Source organism: Mytilus californianus, unplaced genomic scaffold (genome assembly GCF_021869535.1).
Source record: "Mytilus californianus isolate M0D057914Y unplaced genomic scaffold, xbMytCali1.0.p SCAF_2, whole genome shotgun sequence".
In the NCBI taxonomy this organism is placed as follows: Eukaryota; Metazoa; Mollusca; class Bivalvia; order Mytilida; family Mytilidae; genus Mytilus; species Mytilus californianus.
In genome coordinates, this window is record NW_026262668.1 from 20,954,671 (window position 1) to 20,977,652 (window position 22,982).

General features: G+C 32.9%; 2 protein-coding genes across 3 annotated transcripts in view; one reads left to right on the forward strand and one right to left on the reverse strand.

Moving 5' to 3' along the window:
* Positions 1-19,012, reverse strand: part of LOC127729465 (uncharacterized) — a 39,740-nt gene extending 20,728 nt beyond the window's left edge. Inside the window, exons 1-5 of the mRNA XM_052237286.1 lie at positions 18,822-19,012; positions 11,834-11,993; positions 3,685-3,782; positions 2,724-2,897; positions 1,475-1,638 (exon numbers count right to left, since the gene is read on the reverse strand). Coding sequence (XP_052093246.1) covers positions 1,475-1,638; positions 2,724-2,897; positions 3,685-3,782; positions 11,834-11,993; positions 18,822-18,895 — 670 coding nt within the window. The 5' untranslated portion in view covers positions 18,896-19,012. The remainder of the gene's footprint in view (positions 1-1,474; positions 1,639-2,723; positions 2,898-3,684; positions 3,783-11,833; positions 11,994-18,821) is intronic.
* Positions 5,927-9,499, forward strand: LOC127729461 (uncharacterized). 2 transcript variants are annotated; one of them, XM_052237282.1, is made up of 2 exons: positions 5,927-6,034; positions 6,473-9,499. In XM_052237282.1, exon 2 carries the CDS (start codon positions 6,476-6,478, stop codon positions 8,171-8,173), a length of 1,698 nt encoding a protein of 565 aa, XP_052093242.1. In that variant the 5' UTR covers positions 5,927-6,034; positions 6,473-6,475; the 3' UTR covers positions 8,174-9,499. The 2 variants fall into 2 exon arrangements, with proteins under 2 accessions (XP_052093242.1, XP_052093243.1); XM_052237283.1 differs by having other exon boundaries at positions 5,927-6,027.
* Positions 19,013-22,982: the final 3,970 nt, after the last annotated feature.

Here is a 22,982-nt window from a genome sequence, read left to right on the forward strand (position 1 = left end):
TATTGCATTAGAACGAATAAATACATGAGTAAACATTGAAATACTATTTGAACAAGAAACTTGTTGATGTTTGTTTATAACATGATACATTAATACAATATAAAAAATAATTCACCACTAGTAAAAGATTGTGACAAAATATAGGAAACACAATTTTTCCTGTTTTTAAATTTCTATGTTCTTGTAAATAAAGTTACATAAATCGAAATGATATATTTAATTTAAAATGAATAGTCATGCATATAACATGTATAAGCTGTATTTTCTATTTCAATTTTGCTAAATTAAGTAAAAACTTTATTTCCATTATTTGAGATTAAGGACAGCAGCCTTAAAACTTATACCCATACTATCTTTATCAAAGACCAAAATACTAAAATAAAACAGTTTCATATATAACTGTATTTCTCTAGTTTCTTATTTTATTTCTGAAGTGGTAGAATCAGCAGGATCAGGGTTATTTTGTTGAAACTGTTTCAAATATGAAAAATTCTTCTCAAATACAATACAAAGAAAAAACCGTACAAAATTCACATTAACCGAACCTTATACAATTTCTGTTTATAAAGTAGACACATGACTTAATAAGAAACAAGTTTTAGAAAATGATGTAAAGAGAGATAGTTGCTTATACTGACATCATTTGGACTCAGTTGGTGGATAGTTTATTTCTGGTTGGCAATCATAACACATCTACTCATTTCTATATTCCCTTGACTTTTTAGAAAGCACGATTGATTCATGCAACAGTTATTAATGAAATTAATATGTATATATGCCTACATATTTTGAAAATAGAATCTACCACTGAACATTAAAGACAATTATATTTTCAAAATTTGAAACATGAGCTATTTGAATTGAAGTTTAACTGTCTATAGTGAATAAATGTCATATTACATTTTAGTAGAAGCAGTATCTGTTTCTCTATTAACCTTTAAAAGATATATATATACTGACAATCCTTTTTCGTGATCTACAAAACAATTATTCTGTCTTTGTGAATTTTCAATTTTGTATTAATAGCAATAACAAGGATTTAATGCTTTTAAAGAATTTTAATGTCAAAATTTAATTTGGACAATGAAAAACTGAAAACATGGAAACCACATAATAAAAATAAAAACAGTACACAACTTGTCATGTTATCTTTAAATCTGCTGAGAATTACACAACAAACTATGTATCACAGATTGATTTGATTTTGATTTTTGGTGTTTTAACGCCACTTTTAAGCACCGCTTTTGGGCTATTTCGTGGCAGCCAGTTTATTTGGTGGAGGAAGCCGGCGTGCCCGGAGAAAATCACTAACCTTCGATAGGAAAACTGACAATCCTAGTCAATTAAGATTGGAGTCGAGTGCACCCTCACGAGCAGGGTTCGTACTCACAACCTCAGTGTTGACTGGCTAGTGATTACAGTAGTACCTACATAAAAAACAGACATAAATACATGTATTACACTGCTATCATACCTCGTCTTTTTTCTGCGTCTGATATTTTAGGTGGTGTTGGTGATGGTGATCGAGACTTAGGTTTAGATTTATGGGATACTGAAGTAGATGTTGTATGGGAACCTATAGGTTTATATCCCATACTCTCAATCTGGGTCCTGGCTGTTGATTCATTATTGTTACACCTGGAATAAAACCATGTAAAATTGTTTATTGTGCGGTATTAGGACAAACCATTTTTGATATGTTGACAGCCTTTTTCTAATTTAACCGTCATCTGTAATGCTTAAAGCCAAATATTTGAAATTTATTATGAGGCATATATGATAAGTTTTGAGTACTGGTAATGGCGATAATACATGTATTCAGAACAGTTACAGACAAAAACAAGGAATAATGTGTCAAAAGATGGACAAAGATACATATATACAGTACTACATGATCCATTGATGTAGCTTACATACTTAAAAATAAACAAACACAATCAGAAAACATTACAGAAGTAAATAAAACATAGTTCAAACTTAAAAATATGTTTCATGTGTTTGTTTGCTCTTTTTCCACCCATTATTTTCTATATATGGGTGGATTGGTTGGGAAATTTTATTGTACCATGTCTTTTTGTATGAAAACTTTGACTGGAACTTCATTTGCCAGATGACGACACATTTCTTAAGATCAAGGTGTTCTGATTGAAAAACAAATTTTTACACTGAAGGGTACCAGAGTACATTACATTTTAAATCTTAGGAAAAATAGGCTTCCCCTACAGAGCAATTTTAGTTATTCTTACACAGCAACTATACCCCTAATTATGTCATAACAGACAAGTTCAGTTATTCTTACATAGCATCTTTATCCCTAATTATGTCATAACAGACAAGTTTAGTTATTCTTACACAGCAACTATACCCCTAATTATGTCATAACAGACAAGTTAAGTTATTGTTACACAGCATCTTTATCCCTAATTATGTCATAACAGACAAGTTAAGTTATTCTTACATAGCAACTATACCCCTAATTATGTCATAACAGACAAGTTTAGCTATTCTTACACAGCAACTATACTCCTAATTATGTCATAACAGGCAAGTTTAGCTATTCTTACCCAGCAACTATACCCCTAATTATGTCATAACAGGCAAGTTTAGCTATTCTTACCCGGCAACTATACCCCTAATTATGTCATAACAGGCAAGTTTAGCTATTCTTACCCAGCAACTATACCCCTAATAATTTCATAACAGGCAAGTTTAGCTATTCTTACCCAGCAACTATATCCCTTATGATGTCAAAACGGGCAAGTGGGTAAACTTTTTGTAACTTCTTTACAATATTATCCATCTGTAGTTGTCCAGCAGATGAATGGTCAGTTTCTCTTTTGGCCTTATGTCCACTTTTAACCAAATGTGCTCTTGCTTCCTGAACATTGTTATTTTTCCTAAAAGAAGATAAATATATGTAAATTTAATGATTACTTTCTATATAAATACTCAAGAACTTTAGATCTAAATGTCAGCTTGATTTCACTCTTTATGATTATCATTTGATATTCATTGTCTACTTTAATGAATTATTAACATTTTAAATATATTTAATGATGTTATTCGAACAACAGATTAAAAAAAATTATTTTCAGACATTATTGATTTCATAACTGATCCCATGTACCATTGTTCACAATTTATATGTCTTTATTCAAAAAATAAAAATTTGCAAGTAAAATTCAGTTCATTTAAACATATATACATATATAGATTCTACCCCTGCATCGAGTGTGGTACAATATTTCTCCACTTCAGTTAAATTAGTCCTAAATTTTTGATATGATGTTACAAATTACAAAGTGAGAACATTTAAATCAAATGAAATGACTATGAAGAAATATGGGTGTTACGTGTTGAAGGCCGTACTTTGACCTATAATTGTTAACTTTTTATACATTGTGACTTGGATGGAGAGTTGTCTCATTGGCACTCATACCACATCTTCTTATTTATATTAATTCATAATACAACAATTCCTAAATGCACTTTACAAAACCTGAAGCAAATAAACAGTGCTTTTATTTGTGTTCTTACACTCACAATGTATACATGTACAATGATTTATCTCAAGCACAGAACAAAAGCTAACACCTCAATGCAAGTTCAAGACAACCCAAAGCTCTGGTCTGAATGGAATTCAAAATATTTAGTGAACTCAATGATATGATTTTGTATACATACATCTTAAGAACAACTCTGAGAGTGTCGTCAGCAATTTCAGGAAAAGTTTCTTTAAGCATGTTAAATTTGACATCCTGATGATCAAGGAATGTCTGCTCCTGTAAGTATATATGTTCATGTTAAATTTGACATCCTGATGTTTAAGGAATGTCTGCTCCTGTAAGTATATATGTTCATGTTAAATTTGACATCCTGATGTTTAAGGAATGTCTGCTCCTGTAAGTATATATGTTCATATTAAGTTTGACATCCTGATGATCAAGGAATGTCTGCTCTTGTAAGTATATATGTTCATATTCAATTAAAATTGCATAACTACTACTCAATATTTTTCACAAAGAATCACACTGATCATAAAAATGTCAATCAAATAGATGATGCATATTTATATTTGAATGGGTTCTAGACTTGTCAGTATAGTGACTTGAATGGGTTCTAGACTTGTCAGTATAGTGACTTGAATGGGTTCTAGACTTGTCAGTATAGTGACTTGAATGGGTTTTAGACTTGTCGGTAAAGTGACTTGAATGGGTTCTAGACTTGTCAGTATAGTGACTTGAATGGGTTCTAGACTTGTCAGTATAGTGACTTGAATGGGTTTTTGTCTTGTCAGTATAGTAAATATGAATGGGTTCTAGACTTGCCAGTATAGTAAATATGAATGGGTTCTAGACTTGTCAGTATATTAAAATATGAATGGGTTCTAGACTTGTCAGTATAGTAAATATGAATGGGTTCTAGATTTGTCAGTATAGTAAATATGAATGGGTTCTAGACTTGTCAGTATAGTAAATAGAAGGTCATTGATTGGGTTCTAGACTTGTCAGTATAGTAAATAGAAAGTCATTCAATGAGTTCTAGACTTGTCAGTATAGGGACTTGAATGGGTTCTAGACTTGTTAGTACAGTGACTTGAATTGGTTCTAGACTTGTCAGTATAGTGACTTGAATGGGTTCTAGACTTGTTAGTACAGTGACTTGAATTGGTTCTAGACTTGTCAGTATTAGGACTTGAATAGGTTTTTGTCTTGTCAGTATAGTAAATATGAATGGGTTCTAGACTTGTCAGTATAGTAAATATGAATGGGTTCTAGACTTGTCAGTATAGTAAATATGAATGGGTTCTAGACTTGTCAGTATATAAAATATGAATGGGTTCTAGACTTGTCAGTATAGTAAATATGAATGGGTTCTAGATTTGCCAGTATAGTAAATATGAATGGGTTCTAGACTTGTCAGTATAGTAAATAGAAGGTCATTGATTGGGTTCTAGACTTGTCAGTATAGTAAATAGAAAGTCATTCAATGGGTTCTAGACTTGTCAGTATAGGGACATGAATGGCAATGAATGGGTTCTAGACTTGTCAGTATAGTAAATATGAATGGGATCTAGACTTGTCAGTATAGTGACTTGAATGGGTTCTAGACTTGTCAGTACAGTGACTTGAATTGGTTCTAGACTTGTCAGTATAGTGACTTGAATGGGTTCTAGACTTGTCAGTATAGTGACTTGAATGGGTTCTAGACTTGTCAGTATAGTAAATAATAGGTCATTCAAGACAATAATCACTCTTGCTGGTGAATTTTCTTGTAAATCTTTGTGATTGTGGTTGATCTCCTTGTTTCATAAGTGATTCACTCAACAGCAGCAAGAGTAATTTCTAATTAATTCACGTTGTGTTTACAGTACAGAATAGATGTGAGAATTTAACCTAATATATATTAAGTGTTGATATCTGTGCACATTCCTTCTTGTGTGTATAAATTGTAGGTTATTGTAAGTATTATACAAATTTACTTATTTTCCAATTTTCTTGTTCTTATTTTTTTAGTAATTCTATATAAATTACAACTACATGTATCTCTGACCAGTACATATAAACATATCAATATATATTTGTGTTTTTGTGTGTAAATGCAACACATTATTTGTGGCAAACTCATTTGGTCCATGAGCATCATTTAGCTGAGGGAGTAAGAAACACTTTCCATTTCACTTCTTTAATTATGATAGCAAAAATACAAAGCCAAATATATGATCTCATCTACCTGGGTTTGGTGCTTTATCAAATGATTGTGGCCTTAATAAAAATATTCTAGATCTGTATTCATGACAGATGTAGACCGACTTTCATATATAAATTTAAATCCCCCTATAAAGGTGAGATATCATATTTACTGGTTATCTAGCACAGGTATAATAACTATGTTATCTAAATGTTTGATTTCAGTCCCGATCAGGTACAAATATGCCCTAATTTACCATGTTTACTTCCAGGTATGCAGACATTTAAGAAAAATGAAGGAAAATAATGCTTGTCGACTGAGGTGACTTTTGATAAAGTAGGAGGTATTCACACTTTTTATAGATTTTTAGTCCCTAAATTATAATGTTATAATAACCTTGAAGTCTGTATGATGTGGACCATATCATGAAAAAAAAATTCTTACATTTTGTATTAAAAAGAAGAAATAGGCAAAACATCAATGAAATAGCAACCCAACAACAATAAAAATCTTAGGGCATGTAGAGGTTAACAAAAATGTCTTATATAATAAACAAATATCTATACCATACATGTATTTCAAGCTCTCAATGGCTCTGAATATAGTCAAGAAGTAAATAAATTCAACAGAAGTCATTAAAAATCTGTTATGCCATGGCTACATGTATCAAAACCAAATTATTTGAAAAATGTGATAGATGGACAAAAAATATAACTAAATCAGTTAATAATTTTCTCATAAAGTAAACTGTAACTCATAAGATTATATAATTTATGTTTAGGTTATGGCATCAAGTAACCCTATACCTTGCCGACCATGTAACCAAGGTAAACGAGGTAGAGACAACACTACAGCTGACTTCTGGTGTTACAACTGTGATAAAGGGTTATGCTTAAGGTGTTCAAGTCATCACAAAAGAATGAAATCATCATCTCATCACAACACTATTGATATTCAAATCTATAAAAGCTGTACACTTCCCATTGGCTCTATCAATACAGAATGTGACACACACCATCAGCAGTTCAACTTGTACTGCCCAAATCATCTAATGCCTTGTTGCGATGAATGTATTTCCACAAGTCATTCAAAATGCACTGGAATAAAAAGTCTAGCTAGTGTAGTGGAGAAAACCAAGATTGAAAAATCCAAGGAATCTGTAGAAAAGGATATAAACTCCATCACATATTTCTTGGATAAAATGGTTAACAGCAAATCAGAGAACATAAAAAGAGGGGAACAACAACATGACAGCATTAACGAATTTGTTATTAAAATTCGAAATGGAATCAATAAACATTTAGACCACCTGGAGAAAAAGTTATGGAAAGAAGCAGATACTGTATGGAGTCAGGAGAAATCTAAATTGACAAGTTTAATTACTGAAATTGAAGATAAACAGAAAACCTTAAAGGAAATGCTAGAAAATTTAAATATGGTCACAGAACATACAACAAAACTGCAATCATTTCTAGGAGTTCACCAGATTGAACAAAAAGTTCATCAATGTCAACAATATGTTGAAGACATGAAAGACAGTGAGAGGGTTAGTGAAGTTGACATCCAGGTAGAACAAAATGATGAGATAGAAAAGATATTTAGTGAATTACAATCATTAAAATCATTAGGAAAAGTGAAGGTTGTTAGTAAAACGGAATTAGTCTTCGAGAGAGAAACAAATGTGAAGAGAGAAGTTGAATCATATGAACAATGTAACCTAAACAACATGACAATGAATATTGATACCAAGACAGAGATTGGAAAGAAGATGGTTATTAGTGACATAATTTGCCTGATGGATGGCCGATTTATAGTTGTTGAATGGAGACAAACAGTTAACCTACTTTTTCCTGATGGCAAATTTCAGAAACAGTTACCAATATTAGGTAACGCCATGAATGTTACACAGATAAACCAGGACACTATCGCCATAACTTTTCCTGATGAGAGAATGATAAGGATCTTTAGTATGGAGAATGAAGAAGTTACCGACGGTATCAAATTAAACAAAGAATGCAGAGGAATCTCGTTCTACAATAATACTCTTCATGTTGGTTTGAGTTATGATGAAGTCCGTATCATAGACTTGAAGGGTAATACACTGAAGTCAATACAAGTAGAGAGTAAAGCATTCCTGTATTACCTTGTTTACTGTAATGACAGAATAATATACAGTGACTATGTAGACAATGTGGTATACTGTGTAGATGGATCAGGTAAACAGATCTGGCGATATACACAGGATTTATCACGACCAGAAGGACTTTGTACAGATACTTATGGTAACATTATTGTAGCAGACTGTGACTCAGATAGAATAATAGTAATATCAAAAGATGGAAAGGACAGTAAAGTACTGGTCAGCAAAGAGAATGGACTGAAGAATCCAAAATGTATTTGTTTTAACAATAACGATTTTAAAGGTTTTATTTGTGGTGAAAAGGGTGAATATTTAGCAACATTCAATCTATCTTATGAATAAATTTGGAATGAAAATTCAATGATGATACTTGCCAATAAAACTTCAATGTACAATGTACCTGAATGTAAATGTAGATTAATCTTATGTGAGAAGACATATAGGCAAATGAAGCATTGAAGGATTATTAACACTATATAGCATCTTCACTAGCCAAGGGTTACAATCCAGTCCCCTCCTCTCCACCCTTGGCGGATTAAGAGAGAATTTCGGATCCACGAGGTAATGCTTTCCATTGGTCACAGTCGTAACTGGCTGCATCCAATCAAAAAGGGCCTTTAACATGATCACGCGTAAATGTAGAAAATGAAGATAAACAATTGCCACGTGCTGATTGTGCAACAAGTCTTTACCCACCAAAACATATGACGATATTTAGTGACAATTTAAATGTATTTAATCAACTAATAGAAGTTCCTAAATATGTTTCCTGCGCAAATGATGGAATGTCAACGTAAATTTTCGGTTCCTGCTTCATGATGTTTGTAAACTCTTAGACGCTACAGTTTTTACACCTCCACACTGAAGAGAGTTCAAGTGTTACCATTGATCAAGAATAATGTATTCGGAATGGGCGTGACTTTTATCAACCGATAGATGGTGGAACATTAATATTATTATCGCAAATGTTGGCTTAATCTGCCAAGGGTGGAGAGGAGGGGACTGGATCGTAACCCTTGGCTAGCGAAGATGCACTATATAGCTGACTTTAGTTATTCTTTTTGGATCCCTCTTGGTCATACATAACTCCTAACTTCATGAACTTATAAATGGAAAGTACAAAAAAGTGCTCTCCAAAATACAAAACATTAGGTATTGTTTGCAGATGAAAGAGGTTTCTGCGACTCTTTTCACAAAAAATCTTACGATTAAAATTGATCGTAAGTTATACTGAAATGTGTATGACTTACGAGTATTTTTACTCTTAAGATTTTTTGTGAAAAGAGCCGCTGAATCGTAGAAAAAGTGTATAGTTTTGACATGATAATTATAATTAAGTGTACTACAAATGATAGTTTTGTTGGATTTGTAATTAAAAACATATGTACATGTTCTTTAACGGAATATACTGATATATCAGAAAATAAAAGAAAAAATTAATTTGAACTTTTTAATGAAATATAATATGCACCAGTAGTCTCAAAAGTATTGATTGATTCTTAACATGCTTAATATGAGTTGTAATTTTTTTTTTATTTCAAAAGCTCATAATTCAATTTAAAACTTTAGTGCTGATCTCACAATATTACTATGTAAACATAACTAAACTTGTGAACATGGTGAAGTCAAACATTAAATGGGTGCAACAACAAATGTTTCTCAGTTGAATATTATAAATTTTATAAAAACTGGTGAAGAGTGAGTTCAAAATTGATTCATGAAAGTTACTGAAAAGGGAATTAATTTATCCAAGTGACATGCTGTATATTGTCATGTACTATGATGAAGTGGCAATCTGATCCACTTCCTGTGACTGTACAAGTAAGTGACTAAAGTCATGTAAGTCAGGAGAAACATCATGGCAATCTGATCCACTTCCTGTGACTGTACACATGGTACATGTATAGTTGTATGTAAGTCAGGAGAAAGCATCGTGGCAATCTGATCAACTTCCTGTGACTGTACAAGTAAGTTAGGAGAAAACATCATGGCAATCTGATCCAATTTATGTGATTGTACAAGTAAGTCAGGAGAAAACATCAAGGCAATCTGATCTACTTTCTGTGATTGTACGTGTAAGTCAGGAGAAAGCATTGTGGCAATCTGATCCACTTCCTGTGACTGTACATGTACAGTTGTATGTAAGTCTGGAGAAAACATCAGGGCAATCTGATCCACTTTCTGTGACTGTACAGGTAAGTCAGGAGAAAACATCATGGCAATCTGATCCAATTTCTGTGACTGTAAAAGTAAGTCAGGAGAAAACATCATGGCAATCTGATCAACTCTCTGTGACTGTACCAGTAAGTTAGGAGATAACATCGTGGCAATCTGATCCACTCTCTGTGACTGTACCAGTAAGTCAGGAGATAACATCGTGGCAATCTGATACACTTTCTGTGACTGTACAGGTAAGTCAGGAGAAAACATCATGGCAATCTGATCCAATTTCTGTGACTGTACACATAAGTCAGGAGATAACATCATGGCAGTCTGATCCACTCTCTGTGACTGTACCAGTTAGTCAGGAGATAACATCATGGCAATCTGATCCACTCTCTGTGACTGTACACATAAGTCAGGAGATAACATAATGGCAATCTGATCCACTCTCTGTGACTGTACCAGTAATTTAGGAGATAACATCATTGCAGTCTGATCCACTCTCTGTGACTGTACTAGTAAGTTAGGAGACAACATCGTGGCAATCTGATCCACTCTCTGTGACTGTACCAGTAAGTCAGGAGACAACGTTGTGGCAATCTGATACACTTTCTGTGACTGTACAAGTATGTCAGGAGAAAGCATCATGGCAATCTGATCAACTGTCTGTAAATGTAAGTCAGGAGAAAACATTGTGGCAATCTGATCCACTTTCTGTGACTGTACAGGTAAGTCAGGAGAAAGCATCATAGCAATCTGATCAACTCTCTGTGACTGTACACATACAGGTAAGTCAGGAAAAACATTGTGGCAATCTGATCCACTCTCTGTGACTGTACAGATAAGTCAGGAAAAACATTCTGGCAATCTGATAAACTCTCTGTGACTGTACAGGTAAGTCAGGAGAAAGCATCATGGCAATCTGATCAACTCTCTGAAACTGTACAGGTAATAGTCAGGAAAAAACATTGTGGCAATCTGATCTACTCTCTGTGACTGTACAAGTAATATAAGTCAGGAAAAATAATAGGCAATATGATCCACTCTCTGTGACTGTACAGGTTAGTCAGGAGAAAATATCGTGGCAATCTGAACAACTCTCTGTGACTGTACAGGTAAGTCGGGAGAAAATATTGTGGAAATCTGATCAACTCTCTGTGACTGTACAGGTAAGTCAGGAGAAAACATTGTGGCTATTTGATCTACTCTCTGTAACAGTACAGGTAAGTCAGGAGAATTTCTCAGAAGAACATTGTGGCAAGCTAATCCACTCTTTGTGATTGTACAGGTACATGTACATGTAAGTCAGGAGAAAATATTGTGGCTATCTGATCCACTCTCTGTGACTACAAGGTACATCAGGAGAAAACAGTTTGGCAATCTGATCCACTCTCTGTGACTGTACAGGTAAGTCAGGGGTATTTCTCAGAAAACATCGTGGCAATCAGATCCACTCTCTGTGACTGTACAGGTAAGTTAGGAGAAAATAATCGTGGCAATCTTATCCACTCTCTGTGACTGTACAGGTAAGTCAGGAGAAAACATTGTGGCTATCTGATCCACTCTTTGTGACTGTACATGTAAGTCAGGAGAATTTCTCAGAAAACATCATGGCAATCTAATCCACTCTCTGTGACTGTACAGGTAAGTCTGGAGAAATCATTGTGGCAATCTGATCCACTTGCCGTGACTGTACAGGCAAGTCAGGACAAAACATCATCATGATCATGACAATTTTACTGATCATTTCCATGATGGCAATAAACTATAATGGCAGGTATTCATGTATCATAGGCATGTGTTTATGAATAAAATTGGGTAGGTCTAAATTGGTCTTACCTTCTTAGGACCAATACCAGAACCTCGAAAACCAAATACTGGTTGACCTGCAGCAGAATGTTTTGGATTTGGTGGAGGATGATCCTTTGGTTGGTTGGCATAATATTCTGGACGTGGATCATGCCAGGTAGTAGATTTATCAGAATGGTTGATAAAAAAGCTGAAATAGATTGTTGAATAAATTAAATAGTTCACATTGAAAGTCTACTTACAAAGGATTATCTTATGGTTATACATGATTTGTGTAATTACAACATGTTGTATGCCCCTTGCTGGATAACCATATTGTAATGTAAGCTTGGCCTATATAAAATTTTGTTTTATTGTCACAAATATCCATTTTACTACACTCAATTTGGCATGGAGTTAAACCTAAATCTATGACAAAGCTTAAAAAACAGCTATATCCTAAATCTATCCAGATACATGTAGCTCTATGTTAATATGGTGCCAACATGGGATACCTATAAAATATACTGAGATATTTCAGGGTGAATCATTGACTGATTTTAACCTCCTTTGTGTGAACTTCATGTTTCAATGAAAATTAGAGAGTACATGTACCACTTCAGTCTACACACTGTAATCCAGTCATGCCAGTAAATCTTGGGAAACTTGTTTCATCAATTTACATGTACTTCCATTTCTTCCATAATTTTTTCATACCAGATACATCATGTACATGTACATTGTATTACATACAGGTTCTTGACATTGAGGACGTTAACCACGTTATTGGGTTTGTTTGCTCCTAATACACGTTCGCAACATGTAGTTAGCTTGGTATGAATAAAATCAAAGAAGATTTGGTATCTTCCGCCTTTCTTTTTAATACAAGTCTTAGATGAATGAACTTCATGACAATCTTTTACTCATGATTCATTTCGTCAAAATAATTAATAAAACACTAAAGGAAAAAATACATTTTTAGAATATTACTTTATTTTGACATGTTTGAGGAAACAATACAAAAAACTTATTTCTAGCAATACATTTATTTAAACACGATTAAAAATGTATTTTTTTGAAAGGTGGCAAACGTGAATGGGAGCGCATGTGATTTTGGGCGAATGGACCTGGATTCTGACAACTTGAGTTAGGGATATTAACAGGTCATTTCATAGAAATGTAAAAATAAGAAGATGTGGTACATGTATGTTTGCCAATGAGACAACTCTCCACCAGAGACCAAAGCAACTATAGGTCACATCGAATAGGTCAACATTCATGTACAGCATTCAACACACAGCAAAACCCATAAAAAAATGTGTTACTTTTTTATGATGTAGCAAAGTGTAGTGGAAATGATCCTATGCCCATTTCATGCAAAGACAGATAGGCTTCTATTTTGGGCTTACGAAACCACTGGGCTAATTAAATCTACATACATCTTTACAGTTTAAAACTCTTGTGCAGTTAGTTTAAATCTAATATATTTATATGACCAGTCGATTTAAAAAGCTCACTAGAGCTTGTGTTTATGTAGTTTACTGAATATAAACTTTAACCCTTTAAGTGCCACGGCGAAATCGTAAAAATATACGTTCAGTGCCAAGGCATGTTTTTCCATCCAAACTGGTTCTGTATTATGACGTTACAGTACCCAAACGTCATAGTGTAGGCTTACAATGTACTACAAGAAAGTGTTAGCGGAAAACGTGGGAAAAATTAAAATTTACGGAAAAGTTCAAATATTGATTTTTTTTTGTGAATAAGCATAGTTTTTACCTACTATGCATACATAAATATATTTCTTCTTAAACAAAGGAGTTTAAAGTCTTATGAAACTTCAAATTAAACAAAATTTGGTTTTTTTAACCTAATAGCTGATTTTTCAAGTAAAAAACGCATACAAGGTCATCCATATTCTTTATAAACATGATAAAGAAAATCTTTTATTTTTTTGTCCATATCTCAATAATATACATGTACTGATATTGAATTATATCGTCTTCCCTTATAATAATTCGCAGACAGCTTTTCCGTATGCATTGTTCATGTGCTTAGTGATTTTTTTTTAATTGCAATTGAAAAAGTGTTATGAACAACAGTTACTGATAGAACATGTAAGAATAAATCATAATCCGATGATATTCATGTAAATAATATCTATTAATTCATGTAATTGGATATATAATTAAAGGCGAATTATAGTATATATATATAATATATATATATGTATAATTTTTGAAATTGGCATCTTCAACGTGAAAGTTTCAGCTAAATGATGTATAATATTTGATTGCACGTTGCGTCAGGTACTTGACCATTTCTACCACGAACGTTTTTGGTTGTCTTAATTCTACTTTTGCATTAATGATGTTAATTCCATATAGCTTTTGTATTAATTTTCAAAGATTTGTAAAAAAAGGCTTGAGAGTTGTGGTTTTTATATAATTATATGAAATGAATGCAAGTGACGATGAATTTAACGCAGCAAAATCCGTTTCTGTGGTTCTTTGAAAATGTGATCGACAGTAAATCTTGCAGGCATTTCGAATACATTTTAAAACACAGTAAACAATTCTACAATGAAAGAACATTAATTCTCCTTTCCTTGTACGATACATACTAATAGCGATGATATCAGAATATTGGAACATTAAATTGCCAAGTCAAGAGACCAAATGGTTTAAGAACATGCATGTTTAGTCGCAACAGATTTCAACTAATTTTTAATTCTAATCTAACTAACCATGCTAACAACAATAACCTCCCCGGCAGAAACAATCCAAACTACAGCCCAACAACAAAATTTCAGATTTATTCAATCGTCAGTCGAAACTTCATTATAAACAAGAATAAAACTTAAGTATATATGAACGTTTAGTAGGAACTCGCATTCGAACATGCATGCTGCAATGCATTCTGTCAAAAGGTTCTTAGTTTGGGGTAAAAGTTTGGATGCTGGTAGAGTCAGTGCAAGGATATATCATGCTCACTATAGTATATATACTTTTTTGTACATGTATATATATAGAGGAAAGACGTATAACCCAATACCACCAGGTCAACCCAAGGGTTGCTGTTCAGTGGTTGTCGTTTGTTGGTGTGGTTCATATGTATTTCTCGTTTCTCATTTTTTATATAGATTAGACCATTGATTTTCCTGTTTGAATTGTTTTACACGAGTCATTTTGGGAGCGTTGTACCTTGCTGCTCAGTGTGAGCCAAGGCTCCGTGTTGAAGGCCGTACTTTGATCTTTAATTTTTAAAATTTTTTTACATCTTGACTTGGATGGAAAATTGTCTCATTGGCACTCACACCAAATCTTCTTATTTATATTACTTCGTAAAAAGTACTAATGTCGTGTGTGACAGCTTCTTTACTTCTATATCGCTTGCTAAACATCTTTACAACTTGGCAATTCGCCAAAGCAGGAACATACTGAACATGATAAAACATACCATATCAAGAGCACGTGAATATAAATACGCTCGTAAGGGACACACTCTAATGTTTGCATATTGCGAAAGAGCACGAAGAAAATCGTTCTGCATTTAAGCCCAAACAAAAAGGCTACCCAAGACAACGAAAATAAACCCCTCGTAATGGAATTTTAATAAAACGACAAATAGACATAGAACGAGTCTTTAAAAACTACATACAACATTTTGTACAAGAGTGCACAAGCTGAAATATCTCGCCTTCTTTACTAACCATTGATTTAATGTTGATAGTCCTAAATATAAAGCTTTACTACAAGTAACAAATAAACTTAACATGATCCAAGAAAATGAGGTCAAGGTCAGATAAACCAAACGAGAAATACATGTACACCTTATAATCATTCAATAAACCAAATAAAGTTGACCTATTGCTTATAGTTTCTAAGAAACAGTATTAACCAAGAAAACTTAACATTGACCAATGAACAATGAAAATGAGGTCAAGGTCAGATGAACCATGCCAGACAGACGTGTACACCTTACAATCAATGTATGCATTAAATATAGTTGACCTATTGCTTATAGAATCTAAGAAACAAACTTAACCATGAAAACTTAACATTGACCAATGAACCATGAAAATGAGGTCAAGGTCAGATGATACCTGCCAGACAAACATATATACACCTTACAATCCTTCCATACAACAAATATAGTTGATCTATTGCTTATAGTTGAAGAAAAACAGACCAAAACACAAAAACTTAACACTGAGAAATGAACCGTGAAAATGAGGTCAAGGTCAAATAAAACCTGCGAGACTGACATGTACATCATAAAATATTTCCATACACCAAATATAGTTGACCTATTGCATATATAGTATTAGAAAAAAAGACCAAAACTCAAAAACTTAACTTTGACCACTGAACCATGAAAATGAGGTCAAGGTCAGATGACACCTACCAGTTGGACATGTACACCTTACAATCATTCCATATACCAAATATAGTAGACCTATACTGCTTATAGTTTCTGATATATGGACTTGACCACAAAAACTTAACCTTGTTCACTGATCCATGAAATGAGGTGGAGGTCAAATGAAAATTGTCTGATGGGCAGGAGGACCTTGCAAGGTACGCACATACTAAATATAGTTATCCTATTACTCATAATAAGAAAGAAATTAACATTACAAAAAATGTTGACTTTTTTTTCAAGTAGTCACTGAACCATGAAAATGAGGTCAAGGACAATGGACATATGACAGACAGAAACTTTCTAACATACATGACATAAGGCATCTATATACAAAGTATGAAGCATCCAGGTCTTCTAGCTTCTAAAATGTAAAGCTTTTAAGAAGTTAGCTAACGCCGCCGGATCACTATCCCTATGTTGAGCTTTCTGCGACAAAAGTCGCAGGCTCGACAAAAAACTGAAGACTGAGTAACAAAAGCCCATTACCGAAAAACCAGAAAGGGAAGCAGATACTGCTCCACATGTGCCCGCAGTTGTATCTATCTCCAATATTAAATAAATTGATAAGTTTTACCAAGATACATTCTCAACGTTATGGCACTGATTTTTTCAAAACGAGGTCTTGGATTCAAGCCTTGCGCCTGGTCAAACTTAAAAACTTTAAAATTGGTATTTGCTGCTTTTCCGCTAAGCACGCGGTGTGTAGAAGTAAAAGACATTCTGTTCATCCAGGAGTCAGAATTATGTGTTGGGTAAGGTAACTTGTCTTTCAACAGAGTTTTAGTCTTATTTTGTGAACTACATGTAGCACGTTAAATAAACCGACCTAGCGAGCCGGCCTAGAACAAAGCTTGGTAAATATTCAAATCTTGTATACCATCTTCTCGTCATAAATATGCATTTAACCTACATGTACCACTTTAAAAAAAAAAAATTTCCCGTTTATTGTTGAAAGAAATATTTTTTTATTAGAAATCAGAGCAAAATGTGCCTTGAGAAATTCAAGGGTAACTGTCAAAAACTTATGTCCACAGCATCCTACGACTGGCAAATACAGTCCTGACTTGGTAAAGAAAATAAAAAGTACTTAAGTAGACAATAATGAAAGCAAACTAAATTATGATAGCTAAACTAAAGTTTGAGAGAATAAAAAATATATGTATAAGAGACATATAGCATAATTTGATTTATCAGAAAAATATATTATCTTATTGATAAACTATTTTTCAGTTGCGTATTTAGTATACGCACCTTTCCTAAAAATTACAATGTTTAAATAATTTGGCGCGCCTTATGCATCTCAAAGAAGCACGGACAATGACGTTACCTCATAGTACATTTCATAGCATCAGAGTAAAAAAAAACAATGGCCCAAAAGTGGCCCCGTGGCACTGAACGTCGTAGGGAAAAAATGGCCCAAAAGTGGCCCATGGCACAGAGATGGTTAAATAAAACTTTGAATTGAATTATATAACCAAATGACATTTGTCTGTGCCTAACTTAGTCCAAATAATTATGACTTATTGCAAGGCTATTTTAATTTTTTTCTGTGACGCCTTCCTCAGAAAAAAATTAAAATAGCCTTGCAAGACGTCATAATTATTAGGACTATGCCTAACTGTACAAATTATGGCTAAATGTATCCCGCAATGGTGGTAAGTCGTGCACTTAAGGCCATTTTTTATTTTATTTTTCTGTAGACTTAGCTTTGTTTTTTTATTACTGTGTATTGTCAAGCTTGGTTACTCATAATTGTTTCTCAGTCACTGAATGTACGATGTTGCTCCAGACTGCAGCAGCTGACCCGGTTTGTTTACATTCAAATTCTAATGGCTTCAAAACCACGTGACACATTGAATCGTTATATCCAATCAAATTGCTCTACTGTCAATTAGGTGATTTTTTAGTACAAGGCAATTATATTTTTTGTTTGTATGATATTGCTTTGAAATAGTTTGCAATAAATTGGGGGTTTATTCAATAGGAAATCTCTTTATTAGCCATGAAATTTGATATCAATGGAATTTTATATGAATATTTACTTATGGTCAGAATATCGATCTCTTTATATTGAACCAATTTTTTTTTATGAAAAATATATGTATATTGTTTTTTATTGACCTACTCTATATTCCTGAACAAAAATATGGCATGATTATCGTTTGTTTCCCAAGGTTTTTTTCGCGGGAAAATCGCGTAAGACGTAAGGTGCTTGCCATTTTGAAATTCTTAAAAATACGATTTGCTTGGCCTGTTTGGTCTGCCATTAAGATTGATGACGCTAAATGGAATGTAAACAAAGCAATGGAGGCCGGAAGAGGGGATTTCTGAAGTTCTGGAATGTTTATAGGCATTCGGAAGTCAGGTTTGAAACGGCCATTAGAAAATTGGCATTTTTGTACAATACTTTAGAATAACAATGAAAACATATCTTTAGAAATGTTTGTTTATGTAGAAGAGTAGAAAAAATGTATTCTGCACTAATTTCGTACGCTGGTATTAGCGTAGTGACGTCATTGCGGAGTTTTCCCGTGTGATAAGTACAATAACAAAATCCGAACGAACCAACATTATGACCGATTATAGACTACGGTAGGATATAAAATTTTCATACTATGCTTTTTGATTATGATCCCAACGAGCTTCATAACCAGGTGGCAGTGGCGGTATCCAGGTTTGAACAGACATTATGCTTCCTCTTAGATTATTTCCTTTAGAATACTAGTCAAATGCACTGTCACTTACGCCTGTTTAGACGTTTGTTTATTTTGAAATATTGCCGGAAGTGAAATGTTGAGTAAAAATGTATAAATTATGTCTGCTGTCCCTGAACAATGGCTCTAGAAATTTTCAAGATTATGAACAATATAGCTCCTGTGTGCTTACAAAATTTGGTGAGTGTAAAAAAATCTAAGTATTCTTTCAGGTATGTAAATATTCTCGATGTTCCACAGGTAAAGTTAATCCGTTACGGTAAAAAAAATCTTTCAAATTTGGGATCAAATTTGCTGCCGCAACTTTATGGAACAGTCTTCCAAACCATTTCAGGATTGAAAATAGTTTTTCACATTTTAAAAGTCTTGTTCAGTTCTGGAACGGTTTGGAATGTCGCTGTTCTGCTTGCAGATAACTCTTGAGTTGTTTATTATTTATGTTGCTTTTTGTTGCTTTGGACTAGTATATATTGATGTATTTCTTCACGAATTTTTATATATAGATCTATCAGTTAAATTTTAACTTCTGACACATATTTCCAGAAATTGGGTAATCAATTCATGTTGAAAATATTCTGTTCTTTGAAATTTCTAGATCTCAAAACATATATTATAGTTCTAAACTTTTTTATTTAATTTTTTTAAAAGTAATCTATTTATTTAACTGATAGTTACCATATTTTTAATCTAAATTTTAAACAATGTTTTACTTCATTCTAAATCTGTTGCTTAATTTTTATTGCATGCTATGTGTGTGAGATTCAACTTTGTATTACAGGTTGTTTTATATCTTAGACTGTTTTATGTTATGTATATGTTTTTATATTCGGTCAAAAGCTCCTTAGGGCTTGTGTTGGATATTTAACTTATGCCGAATCAAAATAAATTTTTCTTTTATTTTAGTTATCTGATACATGTACCTGTATGGGTACGTTGAAGATTTCCTATGGGCCTTATTACAACGGGCTATTCAAAATAAAATGTAAGATAATAATTCTTTTTGTATAGATATTTTTTTTTTACATAATATGAACCAAAGGATATTAAACATACAGATATGGATGGAAAATGGAACAGTATATCTAACATGGATGGAGGGAAAAGAATGCCGGCTTAAGTTATCACGGTGGGTTACAGTGAAGAACTGAACGTGGACCTGCCAATGTCACTTTTGTTGGACCCTTGAATTAAAAAAAATATATAAATCTTACAAAATTAAATCCTTCAGTCAATATTATAAAATTGATAAAAAAAATAATGAAATAGTTTGTAAAATATGTTTGCAAAATAATATTGAAGACGAAAACCACTTCATGTGGAATTATCAAAATTATAAAAGGGAAAGAAAAATGTCTAAAATTTGTTTAAATTTTAAATCGATCAATAATGATAGTGTTAAATGAAAAATATTATTCAATAGTATGTATTAACAAATACTAAAGATGTGTTCTTATATTTCTAAATTGTCAACGGTAGAAAAGATGTATTACAAAAATATTGATTATATAACATGCATTTTATTTTTAACACATATACAACCTATTTGTATATTAGTTGCCAGTCATATATTGCATTTAGTATAATGCAATGTACTTTGTATTGAGCTTTATCCGATTGTTATAATTGTGTTTGTGGTAATATAAATATTGTCTATTTGTCAAATCAATATTTATGAATTGTGTCTTGCATATTTTTAAGGGGTTCAAATGTCTTATATATATGATAAAACTACAGAAAGCATCCGCGTGATCTTGAGCACCTATAATTAAGTATTATTCATATATTCGACCAGCAGTCCTTTAACCCCCAAATAATTACTAGTACATGTCACAGCATCCAAACGACACAAATAACACAATTACATCTAGATATCCATGCCCACATTATCAACAAATCCTTTAGATACTAGAGCGAGTTTTTATATTTTCATATGAAACTAATAGATTTAGTGTTCCATATAAACATACGAAGATTTTCCATGTACATGCATATAGTGTTTTGTGGATTTCATGTTGTTTGTCATTTCGTCTATAGTATTGGCATGGTGTTTGCCTCTATCGTGACTTTCGGCTTTTCCTTTTCGTTTGCTTTTTTTCGTCTGAAATAACATATATCTTTCTTGTCAAAATTTGTATTCGATTTTCTTTTGTTGGTGTCTATTCGGTTGAACGTGACTAAATAGATATAACCACGAAAGTATTATATTGTCAATATAGTACTTCCATGATATATAACCAAGTATATATAGTAAGAACTATTAAAATCCTTGATATAACAATATTCGTCTCAGCTGTCGAGAATTTTGGTCCTATTAACTTGTTTCTATTTATCAAAAAGCAAATACGTTTGAAGTTTATAAAAACTCAAATATGACCAATTAACTGTAACGAAATCGATGAAACCAAATACAGGCCACGGCATCTCGAGGAAATAGAACTATACGGCATGTCCTTATAGAAATTCGGAAATAGGTAAGAAAAATGAAGATTTGCTATTTTAAGTAGTATCCATGCATGCACTGTGATTACCACTTGTACATCTTGTATCAGTCTAAACACTCAAACAACACTTGGTACTGATTAACCGGATGTGGGTAAACAACAAAGAACATCAGCCTAAACACTCAAACAACACTTGGTACTGATTAACCGGATGTGGGTAAACAACAAAGAACATCAGCCTAAACACTCAAACAACTCTTGGTACTGATTAACCGGATGTGGGTAAACAATAAAGTACATCAGCCTAAAAACTCAAACAACAATTGGTAATGATTAACCGGATGTGGGTAAACAATAAAGAACATCATCCTAAACACTCAAACAACACTTGGTACTGATTAACCGGATGTGAGTAAACAACAAAGTACATCAGCCTAAACACTCAAACAACAATTGGTAATGATTAACCGGATGTGGGTAAACGATAAAGCTTAATTAGTCTAAGATCATGTACAGGTCACAGACGAGGAATTTATCAAAAGATTGGTTTTATTGCACTTTATTTATGAGAAAGAACAGAAACAGTCTTTTATTCTCCTGTCTTGCCGGGGTAAAAACTAATACAAATTGGGAGACAAATGAAAGAAGTTACGTCTTATAATTGTTATATGGAGTTTTTAACTACAGCTTGTTGATTGGGCAGTTAAAGTATGCAGTACTGATCAAATTTTCCCCCCAAAATTTTCAATGATTTATCAAATTTGTTTGCAACGGCAATGTCTATATTGCGCTGAATAATTTCGATTTTTTATGTAAAAGTTTATAATATTCAAATGCAATCGTGTTTCATATACGCATAATACATTATAGGTGGTTATATGTTAATTAAACTAGGAAGGTATACATTTTTGAACGACAGAGTCATTAAAATGCTAAATAAGTTGATAAAATCATTATCTCTGTTATTATTGTATTTTATTTTTACAAAAATGACTTATATGATCTTCAGGTTTTTCAATACGAGGGAACAGCTTCTCGCGATATAAAACTGTTATGATACGTGTATACTCATATAGTGGACTGAAAACGAAATTGTATCACTAAGGATTTAGATAAAATTCATACTATATTTATACAATGACGATTAGGGAAAGAAGGATTTTCATAGAATATGTGATGACTATGTATCTTGTATCATCTTTTATCTCTGTGTACACCCGTACAAACGCAAATTAATATCTATCACATGCATGACGCTGTGATACTGTGAATTTTTAGAAGGATGAAGGGATTTTCAGTAAATGACCTTGGTGGTAAGATGGATACACGTAAATTTGGTCCTACTTCTTTGTCAAAATTCATCAACTTTACCCGTTCTTTCTTTTCATATTGACAACCTAACATGCAATTTATCAACCCTTCGATGAAAGAAAATCTTACTTCTTATTATTTGTGCCAGCTGTTCAGGAAATGAATCCATTTTGATTTGGTAAGATATTTATATGTACATTGAATTTGTGCCAATTATAAAAATAATGAAAGGTGGTATGAATGCCAAGAGACACTTTTAACCAGTGACTAGACGATGATGTACCACTATAGGTCACCGTACGGCCTTCA

Excerpts from the sequence above, each read along its gene's own strand:
- LOC127729461 (XM_052237282.1), top strand. The coding sequence starts at position 6,476 with ATGGCATCAAGTAACCCTATACCTTGCCGACCATGTAACCAAGGTAAA.